At 36.3% G+C, this 23,758-nt stretch overlaps 2 protein-coding genes across 4 annotated transcripts; both read right to left on the reverse strand.

Annotated features, from left to right (window-relative positions):
* Window positions 1-8,560: 8,560 nt before the first annotated feature.
* Window positions 8,561-13,408, reverse strand: LOC125669978 (serine/arginine-rich splicing factor 2-like). 2 transcript variants are annotated; one of them, XR_008802286.1, is made up of 3 exons: window positions 9,512-13,408; window positions 9,068-9,375; window positions 8,561-8,793 (listed from the first exon to the last, which is right to left on the reverse strand). XR_008802286.1 is itself a non-coding variant. In XM_048904863.2 (2 exons), exons 1-2 carry the CDS (start codon window positions 9,853-9,855, stop codon window positions 9,174-9,176), a joined length of 546 nt encoding a protein of 181 aa, XP_048760820.1. In that variant the 5' UTR covers window positions 9,856-13,408; the 3' UTR covers window positions 8,880-9,173. The 2 variants fall into 2 exon arrangements, 1 of the variants encoding a protein (XP_048760820.1); XM_048904863.2 differs by lacking the exon at window positions 8,561-8,793 and having other exon boundaries at window positions 8,880-9,375.
* Window positions 13,409-20,455: 7,047 nt separating this feature from the next.
* On the reverse strand, window positions 20,456-22,006 carry LOC125669979 (serine/arginine-rich splicing factor 2-like). Of its 2 annotated transcripts, XR_008802287.1 has the most exons (3): window positions 21,539-22,006; window positions 20,943-21,251; window positions 20,456-20,668 (listed from the first exon to the last, which is right to left on the reverse strand). XR_008802287.1 is itself a non-coding variant. In XM_048904865.2 (2 exons), the coding sequence occupies exons 1-2, from the start codon at window positions 21,880-21,882 to the stop codon at window positions 21,050-21,052; spliced, it is 546 nt and encodes a 181-aa protein (XP_048760822.1). In that variant the 5' UTR covers window positions 21,883-21,997; the 3' UTR covers window positions 20,755-21,049. The 2 variants fall into 2 exon arrangements, 1 of the variants encoding a protein (XP_048760822.1); XM_048904865.2 differs by lacking the exon at window positions 20,456-20,668 and having other exon boundaries at window positions 20,755-21,251; window positions 21,539-21,997.
* Between the last annotated feature and the right edge of the window lie 1,752 nt (window positions 22,007-23,758).

The raw sequence follows: 23,758 nt of genomic DNA on the forward strand, positions 1-23,758 counted from the left end.
TTGTACGGATTTCTAATTTCATTTTTTTTTCAGCGGCAGTATCTTTGACCGAATGTGCTTTTGATAACATGTTTAGGCACATGTACTAGCAGTACCATCCCCTTTCATTACAACGAATAAATAACATGCATTAAAAATATCGATTACATATGCAGCGATGATATATGTATTTAGTAAAAATCATGCATAGCTTCCATTTCACCTCATCCCTTGTACTTTTCTGGACCAGTGGTTCTTGCGAAGAGGATTTTCTAACTTATAAATTTACAATTGCATTTCAATTCACCTGGCCACTCCATCTTGTTCATGAAGGTCAGGATTTTGGAAAACATTTACCATCAAACAAACAATCCAACATTAAGTACCCCTTTTTGTAGACAACGACAAGATCACTGGACCAGGACTCTAGGTACTGCATTTCCATCTGGATGTAAAGATAATGTATATGATGTGGGATTTGACTAGTCCACAAGGAAATAACGCCAATGTGATGGGAATCTTTCCAAATGCTCAAAGATAGAAACACAGTCATGGACATCGTATATATAACAGACCAAGTATACATGGTGTCGCGTTTGGTTCACTTTTGCCTTACGTCAACAAACAATTAGGTCCGCATCATATTTGCACAAAACTTTACTCTGTTCCATTGAGATTTTACACATGTTATTTGAAGAAGCCACAGCTAGTCTATACTTGGATTTTTCAACACCTGAATGTAGATTGAACTCTATGATTATGGATGTTGCCGATCACAGGCTCTTTAAACCACCACCAGTCAAGGATGATATTCCTTCCGAACAAACAAACAAAAAAGGATCGAATATATGCCGTCAACATTCTTCGTCATAAAAGATTTCAGTCGTGTATTCTAACTTATTTCAAATTCAGTCTACTCCCTGTTTTTCCTAAAAATATACTTCTAATATTGCATTCAAACTGTTTAATTATAAACAAACTTTGCAGTGCCTAGATATAGACCATCTTATACTTAATCCACCTACGTGTTCTTCGTCTTCTTTCAACTATGTATAGTCCAGCTGGACGTGTCATTACTGGTGATGTTGATATAGTTGAAAATGAGGACCCCAAATCACTTATTCTAAAAGGTCCTAAATACAGAGAACCTCGGTCTTTCAATTAACGGCAGAACTTTGAACATCTCTATTATGAATTATGTCAAAGATTATGCCAGACGATGGGCTAAAGTGAAAAAGAAGAACTTGAGAGTACATACATTGTCAGAATGGATTAAAAGTATAAGAGGAATATCAAAATCCCGCATTAGACACATTAAAACAAAAGTACGTACCATCTATCCTTCTGTGTTTAGTAAACCAAAAGTGATAAAAGAATTAAATATAGGTTACATGAGGAATGTTTTAGTTCCACCTGACAAAGCTTGTAATAACATTGTCTTTGTTTGAAAGGCCCATTATTACAATTGTATTTTAAACGAACTTTGCATTAATTCCACTTTTGGTAATCGTACTTATACTCCAACTGCCCGTTCAAAAGATGAAATTCTACAAAACCATGCTTCAATTTTACACATATTTAATATCCCAGTCAATGGGTCGGATGAATATGAGTTATCGTACCTATACTGGATTCCTAAACTTCATAAAAACCCTTACAAAGATACATTGCTGGATCTAGTAAGTGTTCTGCCAAGCCCCTATCTTTGCTCCTCACGAAAATATTAACAGCTGTGAAAGAGAAACTTCAAACGCACTGTGCGACTACATATGCCAGAAGTGGTGCAAATCAAATGTGGATTCTAAAAAACTTTTACTAAATTTAAAGTCGCAAAACCTTTCTCAAATCGTACGACTTTTCAACACTTTACACGACCATTCCTTACGATAAATCAAAGACTAGATTTTTTGTCATAATAGACAGTTGCTTCTTCAACAAAAATGGAAAACGCAAATATCTAGTGATCGGTCATCCAAAAAATTACTTTGTTTAACACCATTCCAATTCCATGCACAAGTACCCTGACGTTGAAATGAAAAATATGCTGGAGTTCCTCATTGACAATATCTTCGTAGTCTTTGGTGACAAGGTCTTCCAACAGTCTATTGGAATTCCCATGGGCACGAACTGTGCTACTTAGTTAGCTGACCTGTTTAGATATTTCTATGAAGAAGAATTTAATCAAAAACTTCTACGCGAGAAGGAAAACTCTCTTGCTGTGGCTTTCAATTCGATATTTAAGTATATCGATGACGTATTATCTATGAACAATAATAATTTTCATCCATATGTTGATTCGATTTATCCCAGTGAACTCGAAATAAAAGACACCACAGAGTCGTCCATTTCTGCTTCATACTTTGATATTTTATTGAAAATAGATCTATATTAACGGCAAACCAACAACCCAAGCTGATGACAAACGGGATGATTTCAGCTTCTCCATCGTCAACTTCCCTTATTTATGTAGTAACTTTCCATTTTCACCTGCATATGGTGTATTACATATATCTCAACTGACTCGATACGCAAGAGCTTGTTCTGCTTGTGGTCAGTTTTTTCTTAATTGAAGCAGGCTACTGACAAACAAGTTGATAGTGCAGGGGTTTCAACAGCCTAGTTTCAAGTCACCATTTCGCAAATTCTATGGTCGTTATAACGATATCGTTTGCCTATATAACCTATCATTGGGTCAAATGCTGTCTGCCATGTTTTATACCGATTGTTAGGCCGTTCTTGGCACACATATTTTGACTACGCATGATTCCGTTACTTGAACAAGATATAGGGCTCACGGCGGGTGAGACCGGTCGATAGGGGATGCTTACTCCAACTAGACACCTGATCCCACCTCTGGTGTGTCCAGAACTCTATATTTTGTATTGCTTATAGGAGATATGTTCGCTATCTTCACCTTCCCTATATATTCACAATAGGGGATCAAAGTTTTACATGCGAATATAAAGGAAAATCTTCTCAAGAACCACTGGGTCAGAAAAGTTGAAATCCCCCCCCCCCCCAACACAGTGCAGATTCAGGTTTATCAAAATCATGTCCACTGGGGATAGGGATCAAAGTTCTACATGCCAATATATATATATGGAAAATATCTTTAAAAATATATCTTGACCCATTTAGCCTGTAGTTTGGCGCCAGACTATTTAAGCTACGACTTTCACATTTTGTATATATATTTCTTACGGCAAGACTTTTCACATGATCTTGAAGTTTGACCTACTTTCAATATAAATCTTACCTACCTCAGTATTCAATATGTCCCGAGCTATCCAAGGTAGATCTTTCATATCTTATATTATAAATTTCTTATGGCAAGACCCTTATTTCATATCATGTCCTTTGACCTACTTTAGAAAACATAACCTATTGAGTACATCAGGAACTATTCTAGGTAAGGCTTTCATATTTTGTATAGGCCTAGAGATTCTTTATGGCAAGACATTGTTATAAAATGGAGTTTGATCTTTTGACCTACTTTAAGAAAAACCTGACCTATTTAATATCTCCTGATTATTTAGAGCTTTCATACTTTGTATACAGATTCTTTGTTGTTGACCTTGTGAGGTGACTCAAGTGAGCGATATGGCCCACTGTATGTACGAACAATGAGAAGACCACTGAATTTAAGACGCTAGATCTTATGGGTGCAATGATAACAAAATGTGGGAAATAACTTATCCACACGGAAACAAAGAACGAATTTGATACTTATGGTCAAAAGTAAACTAATTATGACCTTGTTCAGGTTAAACTTTGTGTGGACAAACAGGAGTCACCCTGACCCTCCTGTTGTTCAGCTATTGTAATTTTAATATATTTTTTTCAATATATCTAAATCTCGTCTTTTCCCTATGAAATATTTCAACCCCAAACAAGGACCACAACAGAACTCAAAATGAACTTGAAACATAACAGATGCCTTAACATCAATATGATCTTGCTGTTTTGGAAAAGACTAATGTCAGGTTGTGGTAGGGAGTAAAAGACCTTGCCATAAAAATGTACATTACAAACCATGAAAGCTCTCTCTTAAATAGTTCAGGAGATATTGAATAGGTCAGACTTTTTGTTGAAAGTAGGTCAGGCTTCCAGATCAAACTAAAAAAAAAAAAAGCTCTCTCTTAAATAGTTCAGGAGATATTGAATAGGTCAGACTTCTTCTTTTTTTTTTTTTTTTTTATTAAAAGTACGTCAGGCTTCCAGGTCAAACTAAAAAAATCGAACACCAAATTATTATAACAAGATCTTGCCAAAATGAATCTATATACAAACAAGATAGATTATAATCTACCGATTATAAAGTCCCCAAAACGAAGTACTTGCTGTAAAAAAGTGGCCTTTTCTGGGTATTACTCTTTTCCTTCCTTGACAAAAAAATCCATGCCAACTTTTAACTTCGGCCTCCGTGGCCGAGTGGTTAGAGCATCGCGCTCAAAATCACACGACCTCTCACTTCTGCTCGCGCCGGTAAGTGAGAGTTTCCCAGTTTACTTTCGCTAGGTCGGTGGTCTCTTCCCAGGTACAATGTATCTGGGTTCTCTCTTCCACCAATAAAAACTGGGCGCCACCAAATAACTGAAAAATTGTTGAGTGTGGCGGAAAACACCAATCATTTAATCTAGATTACGAAGGCTTTGATTTAATTTTTTTCAAAAAATCCCTTTTTTCTTCGTCAGTAGAACTGGTGTCACTTGACCATTATCCTAGTTTATAGGTCCCGACATCCTCTTTTCACTTTTGATGATACCAGGTCTCTTTCAGTCCTGGTTCTAAAGTTAACCAAGCGTTTATAATCAAGGTCAAAGGGGATACTAGTTTGTAGTCAGTACACCCTTTTCCACGTCTCTATTAGAGTGAAATATTCTTGAGGGACGTTAAACAATATTCAATCAACCTTAAGAAATACCAGAGTCAGATGTCAAGGTCACTTGACCTTGATACCCATTTGTAGATCCCATCATCGTTTTAGTATTTCTGAAGATTCCATCTCTTTCTCAGTAGCTCTTCAGCAATACCAAATTTATTATCCAATGTCAGAGGTCAAGGTCACTTGACCTTCATACTGATTTGTTTATCTTATCATCCTTTCTGAAGATCCAATGTCTATTAATTCCAGTTCTAAAATTATGACGTTATATGTTCAAGGTCAGAGGTTGCTTGACCTTGACACTAATTTGTAGATCTCATCATCCTTTCTGAAGACCATGTCTTTATCAGACCTTCTTAAGTAATAAGTTTTATGTTCTAAGGTCAAAGTCACTCAACTTTGATACTAGTTTATAGGTCCTGTCATCTTCTCAACATTTCAGAAGATTCCATGTTGCTATCAGTCCTGGTTTTGATAAGTTTTTATGTTCATGGTCAGTGGTCACTGAACCTTGACATTAATTTGTAGGCCCTGTCATTTTCTATTCATCTTGAAGAACCAAGGACATATTTGTCAAGTTATATATGTTGAATTTTGGAATTAATTCCCCCCCATAGAGTTCCATTTTAAACCCCAACCCCTTTTGATCCCCCTCCCCCTCAATCTGGACGAGGTCGGACAGATTTAGGCGTGAGGAAGAAGTGGATTGAGCAAAAACAACAAGTTTGGGAGACTTGAATATGAAAGCTCACCTTAAATATTTCAGGAGATATTGAATAGTTTTTTTAAGTACGTCAAATATCAAACACCATTGTGTCACAAGGCCTTGTCATAAAGAATGTATATATAAAATATTTAGTCCTAACAAATTAGTTCCCGATATATATACCGATACATTATAGGCTACGTTAGGCCAATCTTTAAGGTCACAATATAAAAGGCCTTACCATAAGAAATGTATATACAAGATATGAAAAATCTACCTCAAATACTTCAGGATAAATTGAATATGGCCAGCCTTTTTTTTTTTTTATCAATAGCAAGTCCATATCAAGGCCACAAAATCACACATCATTCATGGATGTGATTACATTAAAAATGTAATTACTTTCAAATAAATTGATGATTTTGACAATTACTTGCAAAACTACAATGACTTTAATCAATGCAGTTAATTAATTTCAATTACTGAAATTCATTTGAAAAGTCTTGGAAGACTTGACAGCAAAGCCCGCTTCGATTTCTTTTCAAGCTTTTTTATAGGAATTCTGTCAAAAACTTGGCCTTTGAAAATTTCCAGATGCAATTCTGGAACATGAAATCATCCAATACATCAAAGTCATCCTTAGTTCTGAATGTAATATCTGAATGAAGTGAACTCTTCCATGGGTATTTTTTCCATCTGTGCCCTTGCTCTCTGGTATGAAAGTGGTTCACACCTTCAGGAACAAAATCAACCCGTCACCTATAGCCCTGCAGCACCAAGTATATAGAAATGAGACATCCAATTATTGCATAAACACCACCAAACTTAAGTTCAAATATAGAATGTATTTAAAATACATTAAATTACCTGTAATTGAATGTAAAGTCAATTACAAATAAATTATTTCATTCCAAACACCAGTGCATCAAATTAAAAGTCTTGCCATAAAGAATGAATGCAACATTCAAAACTTTGTGGCATCACCCTATCCCTGCAGGGGTGCAACTGAATTCCTCAGAACTCAAAGGAAAACTGATTAAACATCGCACCCTACCTGGAAAATATTTAATTTTCTGTCACTCTAGATCAAACCTAGTGTTTCATTTCTTTCCAAAATTAAGCCAGACAAGAGGAAAAAATCACATCCCTGCCCTGGAAGCTTTCATGTAAATTTCCTTTCAGACCCAGTGGTACTTGTCAAGAGATCACCACAGAATCTCAGAAACAACAGATTTATGATTATCACATACATGTTTAAAAATTTACCCAATATATCTGAAAGTAAAAATTTGACCCCCCATGATAAGACCACCCTACCCCTGGCAGCCATGATTTTAACAAACTTAATCAGCTATTTGAAAAGTCCACCTTTTTAACCCAGTGTTTTTTGAGATTTCCCCTACATCTTCACTTGAAACTTCCGATTCCCCATTCTACCAAAGAGGGGTGTGTGTGTTAATCTTAACTTGAACTTTCACTGTGTCAGCGAGGTTGGATATAAATTTGAACATTTCTGGTCCATTGATTCTTGATTAGATTTTTAATTCATCCCTCCATATTTTTGCATTTCCACGAGTTTCTGCTCTTTGAAGAGATGGCCCTTCATTTGAACTTAGATCCCATTTACCAAGGATGATTTATACCAAGTTTGGCCGAAATTGGCCTAGAGGTTCTGGAGAGAATGAAAAAAGTTTACAAACAGGTGCTCAGAAAAGCCCACTTGAACTTAAAAACAACACCCCATATGCCTATCAACTCCAATCACATCACCCCTAAGTTAAAGTGACCACAAAACTTAATGGTTCAAACCACATCTGGATCCTAGAAAGATCAGACAGATGTTACAAGGCATTTCACAAGATTATGTTCAATCTTGAGAACAACCAGAGACCACCAACTCTGCAGGGGTCAACATTAACGTTTGTCCGGTACCAGTGGAAAAACATTTCGGACAAGTGAATATTGATGGGCACTTGTCCGATTGGACAAGTCCTTTTTTTTATGTAAAGAAGTCTCCAAACAATTTTGTGAAAAGTATTCAATCATCCATGGATCTTACAAATCATTGATTCAAGATAGGAAGTCTAGATACAATTTTGTTTTATGCATTTGTTGTTTTTATCAAGAGAATAAGATAAAAAAAAAAATCAATCAAGCAGGTATAAAATAGACTATATATTAAGTAACTTAATACAGTTTTCAATTTGACAATATTAGATACTTTTTTGAAATTTTTGCGGACAAGTGAAGTTGAAGTTCGGACAAGTAAATATCTTTGTCCCTTGTCCGAATGGACAAGTAGGAAAAAAAGTTAATGTTGAGCCCTGCTCTGGCAACAGCACCAAATTTGACCAACATCAAAATGCCACTTTGGACCAAGTGCAATCACAAACATAATTCCCAGGTACATCATCACAAAAGCTCCAACTCAGTCCATTCTGTAGGAACAATATTCTGGACGCATCAGACAAACAAAGCCAGTTCCTAAAATGTTGGAGATAACATCACAACTGAAAATACTTTTTCAATCGGGAAAGGTGACGGGTCATTTCAAATTACTAGTAAATAATATGATAGAAGGGACGTTGGCATTATTTATCACGTGTAAACTTCCCAAGTTAAATAGATACTTCTCACTTCATGTACTGAAATGAAATATTAAAGTCAAAACTATATCACAGATTCAGATCAAATTAACCACCTTTTTCATTTCTATGTATACAATACCCTTAAGAACACAATTCATGACTGCTGTTCCTCTGAAAAACATTCCATTGAACACTTATCTCTAGGCTTTCTCATCTTACATTTGGAAGGAATGGAAATGTTTCATTTCCAAACCAAGACTATGCAACTTCCTACTCCTATATAAGAACAGCTTAACACATCCCCTCCCACATAGCGACAGCAAGTACACTCAAATTCGTATTGCAGAAAACTTCAATATTGGAGTTCCAATGCATCCAATCCAACTCAATATATAATTTTCATTATCCTGTATACAATGAGATTTTATTTCCATACACTTGAACAATTATTTGTCCCCTTAATAATTCAACTGCCCCCCACCCACTGAACCATCTGCACTCAGTAACAGCCTGACGTGGGGCTGTCTCCCACTGCATTACTGCACCACCAGACCGCTACAGCACATTACTGCAACTGCACAGCACTACTGCTACCTCACAGCACAAGCAGTGACCTGCATACCGCTTACTTACTCCTACAGCACATGTGAAATAGAAGAAATAACATGTTAAAACTTCTACATCATGTCACAACATTCACATTATCAAATAGTTAAAACCATCAAAATTGACATTTATTTACATGACATAATATATGAATCATTAAAAATGTGTATGATACTAGAACATTTTCCTATGAAATGTTTCACACTATATTCCATTTTGCCACCTCATATGAAAAGAATGAAATGTTGAGTAGACTGGTCTGACATAAGTAAAAGTGCAGATGATTTTGTGGCAAGTATTAACCTTTTTTTTTGCACAGGAGTATATCAAGAGATAAACTGCACATGTCTCAGTCATGCAGTCAAGTTTCACGATGCACACAGTTGGCCTTAACACCACCAAATGGCCCTCAGTCTTCCTCCCGCTGGCCGTCATCATTTCTGTTAGGAGAACGAGATGCCGATTTGCTTCGTGATCGGCTTCTGCTTGGGCTCTTGCTGTTACTCCTACTCCTTGACCTGCTGTACGACCTACTCCTGGAACGTCTGCTCCTTCGTCTGGATCTAGACCTGGATCGGCGTCTAGATCTGGAACGCGACCTAGATCTTGACCTGTAAATGAAAATCAGGATATAGTCTGTAAATATGTTCCCTTACATGAAATTTGGACATCAAATAGCCTAAGCCTAGTTTGACAAAATTCAGCAGTTGTATAATATGATAAGTACTATTTAGGTGCAAAATTTACCTGTTTCTTGAACGATATCCACTGCTACGTCTCGGAGGCCCTCTCCTGTAAGGCTCAGAAGGTCGTCCGTATCTAGCCATCTGCACCCTCAACTCTCGACCGTCCATGATCGCGCCGTCCATGGAGTCCAGCGCATCCTCGGCATCCCTTTTGTCATAGAATCTAACAAACGCAAATCCCCTGCTTTCACGGGTGAATCGGTCCCGTGGAATGTAAACATCTCCAACATCACCGTACTTGTCAAATGCCCTTCGTAAATCTTCTGGTGTTGTTCTGTACGTTAAATTATCAACTTTCAATGAAGACATTCCATCAATTTCGGGAGGTCCTCTTCCGTAACTCATTTTTGCTCTCTTTTAAAATGTCTGCCCTTCTCTCTTCCTCTCCTCTCCGCGTGCTCCTTCACTGCGCATGCGCAGTAGTAGGTCGTTCCGTCCCCCTAGTCGATCCGTCCCTAGACGGTCCGTCCCATGGTCGATTCGGCCCCATTTGCTTAGTCGATCTGGCCCCTCCATTTTTTTTAAATCAAAGATATAATAAATGATTATTACTTAAGAAAAAGGGAAGTTTTTGCATATATATTGCAGTTATAGTTATCAAAATTAGATAACTGCCGAAGTTAGACGTGTGAATAAAATCGTTTATACAACTCTTAACTAGGATTTATAATTTTTGTTTAAAGTGTGATGGTTATAAAAATGTGTGCTCATTAATTATTGTAAAAACATCGTTATTCAACTATGTATAGCAATCAATGTAAATGTGTGTCCCATGTCCACTGATCATTGAAAACACCTTAGTGAAAACAGTTTTTATAACTGCATTGTTGTGCAACCTTTGATAATTAATTACGAGCTTACAGTAACCTAACTATTAGAAGTTTTTGGTTGTTGTTTTTTTTAACTCCAGAAGTTCAAAGAATTTCTCATGATTTGGAAATAGAATGTGACAGGTGTAGAAATATTTCAAGAAATGACAGAGTATGTAAATTTTGTTTAAAAACAAAAGGTATTCTTTGTATGGAAAATTAAGCCCACTTTATCGAATATTGTGATGTGTATAATGATTTTAGAAAAAGCTGTCAAATATCAAAACATCTCTTCTTTTTGGGAACTTATTTCAATATGGAGGAACAAATACCTTAAATGCTTTGGCAAAGTATGTTTTTCTTGTTTTTAAAAGAGGAGACATTTGTTATGATAAACAGTCTCAAGAAGATTAATATACATTACGTGTGATCAAGGTTAATTAGTCTGCAATCAAGCCATAAATACCATAGAGCATATTAAAGGATGACTACCTGATGACAGAAGATATCAGCGGCACACACACCATGAAGATGAAATACGCAGATGAATTAAATCAATTCAGTACTGTAAATAGCACTTGAAAAATATCATTTTTTTTTCTGGGCCGGATCGACTAGGAGACGTATTAACTAAGGGACGGATAGTCTAGGGACGGATTGGTAATGGGACGAATCGACTAAGGGACGGATTGATTATGGGACGGAACGTCTAGAAAGCCGCATGCGCACAATTAACGTTGCTAAAACGATTTCCGGAAATGGTCGAATGGTTACGACTGAGTTTAAGGCGCGGATCTATAAATTTTAGAAATGATGCGGATTCCGGAACTCGTTATGATACTTTGACCTCCAAGTAGCTAGATTACAGTCCACCATTCCCAGTCAAATAAGGCTGTATCATACAAAATATATTATCAACAAAGCTCTTGACCGATATAAACAGCGATTTAATTAGCAAAGTATGAAAATTAATATTCGTCTAGATGTAAAATGAAATTGAAACTTCAATACTTACAAAAGTAGTAAATTTTATATTGTTTTGCAAGAGCAAATTCTATGGAACTGCAGCAGACAATAACACATTTCAGACCCCCCCCCCCTTCCGCGGGGAAAAAATCTTGTAAGATTATTTCGAAAATATAGTGACCTATAATCATTGTATCCAGAAAGAAGGTACGTGTTACACGTCTCATGTTAATTTCCCTAAAGGTGTTTCATGAAAGATCGAAAATTTTAAGTTATTCAAATATATGATAAAACCAATTGGAACATTTGTCTTGATTCAATAATTTTTGAAAATAAGTTGAAAAGACATGTATTGACAAAATTAGCCAAAATATTTCGAGTTTAAATAAAGCAATAAGCGATTTATATGATTTTTAGCGTTGAAATTAAAGGGTATCCCCGAATTTCAGAAAAACTGCCTCCATGAAACAAAATAAATTCAGCATGAGCATGTACTTCGAGTTTTCCTCTAAAAAACTGTCGCTTTGAAATTTTGTTTCACGAGGGCATTTTTTTGTAAATTTAAAAAAATCGAAACGACTTCACTGGTATTATTTTCAACTTCACCTGTACGTTAATTTTCCTTAGGTGTGTATGGTCTACAGCGTGGTTCAGTGGATTAGGTAGTCGACTATTATATGTAAAGATGTTTTCTATTTTTAAAACGACCGGGTTCGACTCCCTCACGAACACATTTTTTATTTATTTTTTTTTGGGATATTCCTTTTCCATATACAATGTGGATTTTTTTTCCTTCTTAATTGAAACACGCTTCTAGTTGTTGTTGTTTCTTTTTTTTTTTTTTTTTTTTTTTTCTTTTTTTTTTTTTTTTTTATAAAAGTTTCATGTCAAATCTCTGTTTATTACCATGTTCTGAGTTTGAAATAAGCTTCCAACCTGGACACTGTTTAGTTTGTGAATAGGACTCTCCACAAACACGCCGAATACAGCATGCAATATCTGTGTTTTAATAGTCAAGGCTGCTAACGAGAACTTGTATGTTTTTCTGAATGAAAGTTGTTGACAAAGGCATGGTGCCTTTTACGAAAAACCGTTGTGAATTTTGCAAAGCTTTGGAAGAAAAACTTTAAGACCCAACAAGGTAAATAACCGTTAAACAGCTTGAGTTTAGATGTATTCCAGTAGCAAATTGCTATGTTGAATCAATTTTTACAGGTCCATACGGGATTAGCACTTTATGTCCGGGACTTTGTCAATGCAGCGGGGCTGCTACCTTTACTGAAAATTTGTTCTTTTTCAATCCTTTGAGGTGCCACACCGATGTAAGTTTTCATTAGAACACTGATCTAAATGCATTTATATATGTTTTTGTATAATTTAGTAATGCCAAGCACGTGTTCGATAATTCTTGAAACATAGGTGAGAAAATTCGGGTTAGGCGTTAAACGATTGTTTACTTTGAAAATATAGTAGATATTCATTGTTAAATTTACCTAGGAATCTTTTATACTGTTTAGATTTGTCAAATCATATTGTTGCCAAAGTCAGTTAGGTGAAATTATCAAATTTATGAGTAATAAGTGTTTTTCTAAATCAGGAATTCCTTTTGTGTAGGAATTTATTTGTGGTTTATATTTAATTTCAGTCTTTTACCTCTTGTGAAGCCATAACCATAATAAAGTATTGAATTACTACTTGGATTCGAGGTTATTTTCCCACCCTGCAGTACACTAGTCTGGGACTGAAACTGCATACGTATTAAACTTCCAATACGATTTTGTTTTGAGGCCAGACTCATGTACAGTTGCCAAGTGTTGGTTGTAGAAAATAATACATACGAGTATAAGAGCTTTTGGATAGTAGTATAGCATATACTAAATATTTGATACACTCGTAACATGTAACCGTATACATATCTGATACTCAGAATAAAAGAAGACAATTTAATTTTCACGATTTCAAAAATTATCTTTAGACTACATGTATAATGTATTGACACATAAAATGTATTAGGCTTGTCCCTAGTACTGGGAAATCCTTCAGGTATTTAAATGGCAAATACGCAATGAGTAATAAATATGAATGAAGGTCAGTTCTACGTCACGATTCCGATTAGGGTAAATTCCCGCTTCGGTGCAACACCCTCTTTTAAGATATAGCTGTAATCTTTGAATTTCAATTTCTAACGAGAGAAAATTAGCTGTAACAAGAGAAATAAAGCTGTACATAGCCAGTGTGATTCATTTTGATATATTGATACCATAAATTATTTATATTCTTTTATGTAGGAATGTATATCAAATCTTTGAATCGAGAATATAATGCAATATTCAAGATGATAGGGAGGGTATAATGCCCTGATTGCAATAATTATTAAGAAAAATAAAGGAGGAGTGCATTTTCATTAATGTTGAGGGGGTACTTACACAAACAATCCAACATTAAATATCCCTTTTCGTAGACAACGAAAAGATCACTGGATCAGGACTCTAGGAACCGCATTTCCATCTGGATGCAATGATAATGTATATGATGTGGGTAATGTTACTAATAACGTCTGATGTGATGGGACTCGTTCCAAATACTCAAAGACGGAAACGTAGTCATGGACATCGTTCATATAAAAGACAAAGTATAAATGATCACAGGCACCTGAAGTATGGATATTACTAACACACACCCCCTTTTTTATGATAAATTTTTTTTTGAAGCAATAATTTTTCTGAAATGTGTGAATTCCCTGTCTATCTCATCCCTCTTTCGATTTATGTAATTGTTTCACGCTTTTTGTAAGCTTTAGAGATTGACCTTCTACCGGTATTAGAGACAGGGAATTCACACATTTCAGAGAAATTATTGCCAAACACAAAAAAATATAGAAAAAAGGGGTGGATGGGTAGTAATATCCATACTTCAGGTGCCTGTGTAAATGATGTCATGTTTGATTCACTTTTACCTTACGTCAACAGACAATTAGGTCCACATAATATTCGCACAAAACTTTACTCTGTTCCATTGAGAGTTATACACATGTTATTTGATGAAGCCACACCTAGTCTATACTTGGATTTTTCAACACCTGAATATAGACTGAACTATGTGATAATGGATGTTGCCAATAAAAGGTTCTTTAAACCACCACGGCTCATGGATGATATTCCTTCCGAATCATGCCGCCAGTTCCTTTCAAAAGCTAAAATTTACAAACAAAGGAATAGATGCCGTCAACTTATGCAGCATTCTTCGTCATAAAAGAGTTCAGTCGTGTATTCCAAGTCTACACCCGGTATTTCCTAAAAATATACTTTTACTATTGCATTCAAACATTTTAATTATAAACAAACTTTGCAGTGCCTAGATATAGACCATCTTATACTTAATCTACCTACGTGTTCTTCGTCTTCTTTCAACTATGTATAGTCCAGCTGGACGTGTCATTACTGGTGATGTTGATATAGTTGAAAATGAGGACCCCAAATCACTTATTCTAAAAGGTCCTAAATACAAAGAACATCGGTCTTTCAATTAACGCAACTCACCTTTGAATTAGAACGTTTTACACGATATAGTATTGCGTTGTGTGACGACACAATTGAATGAGACGATCGAACAGTGAGAACTTTGAACATCTCTATTATGAATTATGTCAAAGATTATGCCAGACAATGGGCTAAATTGAAAAAGAACTTGAGAGTTGATACAGTGTCAGAACGGATTAAAAGTATAAGAGGAATATCAAAATCCCGCATACTTAGACACATTAAAACAAAAGTACGTACCGTCTCATCGTCGGAAACCCACGGTTGATTACGCTTCGTTCCTCTCTCCATCATGAAGGAGAGAGGAACGAAGCGTAATCAGCCGTGGGTTTCCGACGATGGTACCATCTATCCTTCTGTGTTTAGTAAACCAGAAGTGATTAAATAGGTTATATATGAGGAATTTGTTTTAGTTCCAGCTGACAAAGCTTGTAACAACATTATCATTGTTTGTAAGGCTCATTATTCCAACTGTATTTTAAACGAACTTGGCATTAATTCCACTTTTGGTAATCGTGCTTATACTCCAATTGCCCTTTCAAACGTTGATATTCTTCAAAACCATCCTTCAGTTTTACACACATTTAATATCCGAGTCAATGGGTTGGATGAATATGAGTTACCGTACCTATACTAAAATACTAGATTCCTAAACTTCATAAAAACCCTTACAAAGATACATTGCTGGATCCAGTAAGTGTTCTACCCAGCCCTTATCTGTGCTCCTCACAAAAATATTTAACTGCTGTCAATGAGAAACTTTAAACGTACTGTGCGACTACATAATGCCAGAAGTGGTGTAAATGAAATGTGGATTCTAAAAAAAAATCTAAAGAACTTTTACTATATTTAAAATCGCAAAACTTTTCTCAAATCAACATCAGAACGTTTGACTTTTCAACGATCATTCCTCACGATAAATTAAAGACTAGACATTTTGATATCATAGATAGTACTGTTGCTTCAACAAAACTGGAAAACGCAAATAAATTACTTTGTTAACACCACTCCGTTTCCTCGCACAAGTACTCTGAAGTTGAAATAAAAAATATGTGGATTTCCTCATTGACAATATCTTCGTAGTCTTTGGTGATCAGGCCTTCCAACAGTCTGTTGGAATTTTAATGGGCACGAGTTGTACTCTATTGTTAGCTGACCTGTTTATATATGCCTATGAAGAAGAATTTAATCAAAAACTTCTACGCTAGAAGAAAAAATGTTTTGCTGTGGCCTTCAATTCGACATTCAGGTTTATCGATGAGCAATAATAACTTTCATCCATATGTTGATTCGATTTATCCCAGTGAACTCGAAATAAAAGACACCACAGAGTCGTCCATTTCTGCTTCATACTTGGATATTTTATTGAAAGTAGATATTAATGGCAAACCAACATTATGACAAACGGAATGATTTCAGCTTCATCGCCAACTTCCCATATTTATGTAGCAATATTCCACTATCACCCGCACATGTATGGTGTTTATATCTCTCCACCGATTCGCAAGAGCTTGTTCTGCTTATGGTCAGTTTTTAAATTGAGGCAGGCTACTGACAAACAAGTTGAAGGTGCAGGATTTCAACAATGTCGTTTCAAGTGAGCATTTCGCAAATTCTATGGCCGTTCTAACGATATAGTTTACCTGTATAACATATCATTCCAAGGTCAAATACTGACTGCCGTGTTTCATACCGATTGTTAGACCGTTCTTGGCACACCGATTTCGACAACGGATAATTATCACAATTCTGTTTACTTCATCACGATATAGGGCTCACGTCGGGTGTGGCCGGTCAACAGGGGGTGCTTACTCCTCCTAGGCACCTGATTCCACCTCTGGTGTGTCGAGGGGTCCGTGTTTGCCCAACTCCATCTTGTATTGCTTATAGGAATTATGAAATTAATCACTGTTCGCCATCTTCACCTTCCCTATATATTCGCATGTAAAACTTTGATCCCCTAATGTGGCCCCAACCTACCCTTAGGCATCAAAGTTTTAACAAACTCGAATCTGCACGGTCATGAAGCTTTCATGTAAATTTCAGTTCTTCTGGGTCAGTGGGTTTTTTTTTTTATATGAGCCCCATGTTATTTTTTACGATTATCTCCCCTATGAAGGGGGCATTGCCCTTCATTGAAACATACTTGAAAGCCCTTCACCCAAGGATGCTTTTTGCCAAGTTTGGACCAGAGAAGATGTCGAAAATGGGAAAAGATTACAGACAGACAACAGGCGATCAGAAAAACTCACAAGAGCTTTCAGCTCAGGTGAGCTAAAAATCTTCTCCAGGACCAACAAGCAAATTTCGTGCAAACTTTGCACAAAGTATCCCTAGGTGAAGGGGGTTCAAGTTTGTTCAAATGAATGTTCCTTTCAAAGGGGAGATAATCACGAAAATGCAAAAATTGGGTGCGGTCATTTAAAAATCTTCTAAAGAACCACTGGGCCAGACAAGTAGATATTTACATGTAAGCATCCTAACATAGCGCAGATTCAAGTTTGGCAAAATCGTGGCTCCCGGGGTTAAGGTGGGGCCACAATAGGGGATCAAAGTTTTACATGCGAATATAAAGGGAAAATCTCCAGAACCACTGGGTCAGAAAAGTTTAAAATTTCCCCGACATAGTAAAGATTCAGGTTTATAAAAATCGTGGCCACCGAGGATAGGGTGGACCCAATAGGGATCAAAGTTTTACATGCCAATATATATGGGAAATTAAAAATACATTTTGACCTATTTAAGCCAAAATATTTAAGTTAGGGCCTTCATATTTTGTATATACATTCCTTACGACAAGACTTTTCAAGTTCAACCTACTTTTAATATAAATCTTACCTACCCTCAGTATTCAATATGCCCTGAACTATCCAAGGTAGATCTTTCATATATTATAAATTTCTATATGCCCTTTGACCTACCCTTTAGAAAACATAACCTATTGTGTATATCAGGAACTACTTTAGGTAGCGCTTTCGTATGTTGTATAGGCCTAGAGATTCTGTATGGCAAGACATTGTTATAAAATGGTGTTTTGACCTACTTCAAGAAAAATCTGACCTATTTAATACAGGGTTTGACATTTACTTTTTTCAGCACTAGACCAGTCGGGCTACTTCAAATGATTTTTACTAGCCCTGACCAACTTTCCAGAAAAAACACCGATAGTTTCTCCATATCTAAATACTCCATGTAAATGACAAACGTTTACGACGTAATTTATTAACTTGATAAACACTTTATTATAGTCTATTCAAATAAACTATTTAAAATTAACATCGAGTAGATGTCGTAAAACATCATTACCGACCGCGACTTATCTATTAGAACTAAAAATAGAGATTATTCCACCACACGGTTCAAGATTGGCAGTTTCTTGTTTATTATTTAACACGACCAGTCGGACTAGTAAATCGACATTTTACCCGACTCGGTCGGTCGGACGTGCCTTAGTGTCAAACCCTGTAATATCTCCTGATTATTTAGGCAGAGCTTTCATACTTTGTATACAGATTCTCCGGTGTTGACCTTGAACAATGACAGGGCTGTCGTGACCAGAGCCAAAGTATCATCAAATTCACTCTTTGTTTCCATATGGATAAGTCAAATTTTCCACATTTTCTGTTATCATTAAACCCACACGGTCTAGTGTCTTAACCCAGTGGTCTTCTCATTGTCTACATAAAGTGCTACTGTGCCGTTTGTCTGATGGTATTTTCGTCTAAAATTCTAGCCCTCGTGGATAAGATGGAATGCACACACCATTGCCATTCATTCCAAAGTAATCAAGTTATGACCTTGTACAGGTTAAAGTTTGTGTGGACAAACAGGAGGCCCATATCGCTCACCTGAGTGACCTTGATCCTGCCGTTGTTAAGCAATTGTAATTTTAGAAGACTTTTATAATATATATATCTTGTCTTGTTCCTTAATGAAATACTTCAATTTTTTTCCCATTATACTAGCATACAAAACTTTGTGGCACACTCCTAACCCTGCAGTGAAGATGCAAATGAATTCTTCAGAAATCAAAGGAAAACTGGTCAAATTTTGAGAACACCTCACCCTACCTGGAAATATATTTAATTTTCTGTGAAGATGCTCTAGATCAAACCTAGAGCATTTCATTTCTTCCAAAATTGAGCCAGACAAAGAGGAAAATTCATACCCCTGCCTGGTGAACACGAATCCCTCTCACTTCAGGAAGCTTTCATGCAAGTTTCCTCTTTTCAGACCCAGTGGTCCTTGTTGAGATCATCACAAAACAGGTTTACGATCATCACGCACTTTTAAAAATAATTTTCCCAAATATATCTCAAAAGTAAATATTTGACTCCCCATTTTAGGCCCAACCTACCCCTGGTGGCCACAATATAAACAAACTTAATCAGCAATTTCGAAAGTCCACTGACCCAGTGGTTCTTGAAAAAATTTCCCCTATATCTTCATGCGAAACTTGAATTCCCCACTCTACTGCCGAGCGGCCATAATCTTAATTGTACCTGCACTATATATCAGGGAGGTTTTCTGACCCATTGATTCTTGATTAGATTTTTAAATGTCCCCTCCATATTTTTGCATTTCCATGATTTTCTCCTCTTTGAAGGGGACATGGCCCTTCATTTGAACTTGGATCCCATTTACCAAGGATGATTTATACCAAGTTTGACTGAAATTGGCCCAGAGGATCTGTAGAAAATGAAAAAAGTTTACAGACAACAGGGGCTCAGAAAAGCTCACTTGTGCTCAACAACCCCCCCCCCCCCCCCCCCAACCCATTATGTTTCTCAACTCCAATCGTAATACCATCCCAAAGTTAAAGTGACCACAAAACTTAATGGATCAGAACACGTGTGGATCCTAGAAGATCAGACATATCCTTGAGAGATGTTACAAGTCATTCCACAGGATTACCTTCAATCTTGTAAACAACCAGAGACTCTGGCAACACCACTAAATTTGACTAACATCAAAATGCAACGATAGACCAAGAACAAATCACAAACAAAATCCCCAGGTACATCATCACAAAAGCTCCAGTTATTTCATTCTGTAAGAACAATATTCTGGTCACATCAGACAAAGCAAGTTCCTAAAAATGCTGGAGATGACATCACAACCGAAAATAGGAAATGTGACATTTCATTTCGAATTACTAGTAAATAATACGAGCGGAGAAGGAACATTTGCATTATCCCTTTAAACTTTGACAGAAGTTTAAAGATACTTTTTGCTTGATGTACTGAAATGAAAGGTTGAAGTTAAACCTATATATCATAGATTCAGATCAAATCAACAACCTTTTTTCATTTCTATGCATATAATACCCTTAAGAATGCAATTCATGACTGGTGTTCTTCAGAAAAATGTTCCATTGAACACTTATCTCAAGGCTTTGTCATCTTACATTTGGTAGGAACGGAAATGTTTCATTTCCAAACCAAGACTATGCAACTTTCTACTTCTATCTAAGAACAGCTTAAAATATCCCCTCTCCTGTAACGAAGCAACAGTAAGTACACTCAAATTCATAATGCAGTAAACTTCAATATTGGATTTGCAATGCATCCAATTCAACTCAATGTATAATCTTCATGATCCTGTATAGCTTCGCGTACACATTAAGTGAGATTTTCTTTCCATACACTTTAAGATTTATTTGTCCCCTTTAATAATTCATTTGCCCCCCACCCACTGAACCATCTGCACTCAGTAACAGCATGAGGTGGGGCTGTCTCCCACTGCATCACCAGACCGCTACAGCACATTACTGCAACTGCACAGCACTACTGCAAGTCTGCTACTGCACAAGCAGTGACCTGCATACCAACAGCTTACTTACTCCTACAGCACATGTGAAATAGAAGAAATAACATGTTAAAACTTCTACATCATGTCACAACATTCACATTATCAAATAGTTAAAACCATCAAAATTGACATTTATTTACATGACATAGTATATGAATCATTAAAAATGTGTATGATACTAGAACATTTTCCTATGAAATGTTTCACACTATATTCCATTTTGCCACCTCATATGAAAAGAATGAAATGTTGAGTAGACTGGTCTGACATAAGTAAAAGTGCAGATGATTTTGTGGCAAGTATTAACCTTTTTTTTTTGCACAGGAGTATATCAAGAGATAAACTGCACATGTCTCAGTCATGCAGTCAAGTTTCACGATGCACACAGTTGGCCTTAACACCACCAAATGGCCCTCAGTCTTCCTCCCGCTGGCCGTCATCATTTCTGTTAGGAGAACGAGATGCCGACTTGCTTCGTGATCGGCTTCTGCTTGGGCTCTTGCTGTTACTCCTACTTCTTGACCTGCTGTACGACCTACTCCTGGAACGTCTGCTCCTTCGTCTGGATCTAGACCTGGATCGGCGTCTAGATCTGGAACGCGACCTAGATCTTGACCTGTAAATGAAAACCAGGATTAGTCTGTAACTATGTTCCCTTACAGAATACAATAGAATATGATTTATTTCCAAATTAGGGCCCTCTTGGGCATACAGGATTGTTAACATTTCAATATGCAATGTTTATAAAAAAAAAAAATGATAATAAAAAGAAAACAACAAAACAAGAGCAAAATATGCACTGTTAGAAATTTGTACATCAAATAGCCTAAGCCTAGTTTGAAAAAATTCAGCAGTTGTAAACCTATGACAAGTACTATTTTATAAATCAAGTGCAAAATTTACCTGTTTCTTGAACGATATCCACTGCTACGTCTCGGAGGCCCTCTCCTGTGTGGCTCAGAAGGTCGTCCGTATCTAGCCATCTGCACCCTCAACTCTCGACCGTCCATGATCGCGCCGTCCATGGAGTCCAGCGCATCCTCGGCATCCCTTTTGTCATAGAATCTAACAAACGCAAATCCCCTGCTTTCACGGGTGAATCGGTCCCGTGGAATGTAAACATCTCCAACATCGCCATACTTGTCAAATGCCCTTCGTAAATCTTCTGGTGTTGTTCTGTACGTTAAATTATCAACTTTCAATGAAGACATCCCGTCAATTTCGGGAGGTCCTCTTCCGTAACTCATTTTTACTCTCTTTTAAAATGTCTGCCTGTTCACAATTTCCTCTCCGTGAGCATTCTCTACCCAGAGTTCCGTGCGCTCCTGCGTAACGCGCCCTTTGGTGAGAGAATGCTCCGTGAGCTCAATCGTAACAACTCGGCCATTTCCGTAACCGACAAATTTGTCGGTTACGGAAATGGCCGAGTTGTTACGATTGTCGTGAGCTCCTTCACTACGCATGCGCACAATTAACGTTGCTGAAACCGGTACGTCGAATTACGCAAATGGACCCAAATGAACCCGAATGGACATAAATGGAACCCAAATGGAAATCAAATGGACCCAAATGGAAGTCAAATGGACCCAAATGGAAATCTAAATATTAATTATGTAGATTAATAATGAAATGGAAATCTAAATATGTATTAGTCTACAAAGATGAGTTTATATATGGAAATAAATAATTTTGATATGATGCATGAATTTAATTATTTGTATTTGAACATATCATAATATTAGATAAAAAGATATTGTATTTAAGATCAAAGTGTATATAGATATCATACATGTATATAAAGATGTATGTAGCGCCAAATTAACATAAACTCAAATAATTGAAGATATCTTCAATTATTTGAAGATATCATCAATTCAATTATTTGCTCACTTTAATTGAATTAATGTGTGCATTAAATCGATTATTACTTTCATCACATGAATTAATGCGCGCTTCAATTCAATTATTGCTCTCATCAAATGAATTAATGCGGGCATCAATTGAATTAATGAGAGCATTAACAGATTTGACGCGCGCATTAATTCAATTATTGCTCTCTTGAATTCAATTGATGAGAGCACCAATTTCGTGGAAATATTGCTCGCAATAATTAATTTAGAGCTCGGTATAAATAATTTGATGATCTCTTTAATTATTTACAATGCTTTTGTATAAGGAATTGATGCGTGCATCATTTCTTTTAAAGAGAGCAACAATTCAATTAAAGAGATCATTAATTCAATTGTGGATATGTTGAACTGAAGATATCTTTGATTATATAGTTGCTCTCTCTAAAAGAATTATTGCTCTCTTGTAATGATTTAAAGATATCATTAATTCGATTGAAGAGAGCAATAATTGAATTATTGCGCGCATTAAATCAATTATTGCTCTCATCAAATGAATTAATGCGCGCATCAATTCAATTATTGCTCTCTCAATTGATTGAATGCGCACGAATTGTAGCGCGCATCAATTCAATTCTTGATATCATTAATTCATTTGAAGAGATCATTAATTCAATTAAAGCGCGCATCAATTCAGCTGAAGAATCAATGCTATTATCATTTCAATTAATGCGCGCAGTAATTCAGAATTGAAGATATCATTAATTATTTGAAGAGATCTTCAATTAAATTGTTGCGCGTATCAAATGAATTGATGATATCTTCAAATAATTGAAGATATATTCAATTATTTGAGTTTATGTTAATTTGGCGCTCCATAAAGATGAAGTTGTGAGCAATATATGTAAAATTTATTGAATTTCATATCAAAGTATATATATAGATATGATATATAAAAAAAATTGTTTACAAGAATCGTAACCACTCTGCAATTTCCGCGAGCGATTTTATCGCTCACGGAAATGATCGAATTGTTAAGACTAACTTTTAGGCGCGGATCTATAAATTTTAGAAAAGATGTGTATTTCGGAACTTGTCATTTCTTAGTACTTTGACCTCCAAGTAGCAAAATTGCAGGAGCACGCCCATTCGGATCACAAGCTCGTCCTTTTCCGTGACTGACCAGTAAGAACCGGTTCATTTGCGGTTACGGAAATAGCCGAGTAGTTACGATTATCCAGGGCAGCGTTCAAGACCGTAGCGGCTACGTAGGGCT

The sequence above is a fragment of the Ostrea edulis genome, chromosome 4, assembly GCF_947568905.1.
Source record: "Ostrea edulis chromosome 4, xbOstEdul1.1, whole genome shotgun sequence".
Classification (NCBI taxonomy): domain Eukaryota; kingdom Metazoa; phylum Mollusca; class Bivalvia; order Ostreida; family Ostreidae; genus Ostrea; species Ostrea edulis.

What these genes read in the sequence shown, in the direction of transcription:
- LOC125669979 (XM_048904865.2), bottom strand. Translation starts at nt 21,882, where the DNA reads ATGAGTTACGGAAGAGGACCTCCCGAAATTGACGGGATGTCTTCATTG. An exon ending in GGATATCGTTCAAGAAACAG is followed by an intron (nt 21,252 to 21,538) that starts GTAAATTTTGCA and finishes TTTCATTTACAG; the next exon opens with GTCAAGATCTAGGTCGCGTT.
- LOC125669978 (XM_048904863.2), bottom strand. Translation starts at nt 9,855, where the DNA reads ATGAGTTACGGAAGAGGACCTCCCGAAATTGATGGAATGTCTTCATTG. An exon ending in GGATATCGTTCAAGAAACAG is followed by an intron (nt 9,376 to 9,511) that starts GTAAATTTTGCA and finishes TTTCATTTACAG; the next exon opens with GTCAAGATCTAGGTCGCGTT.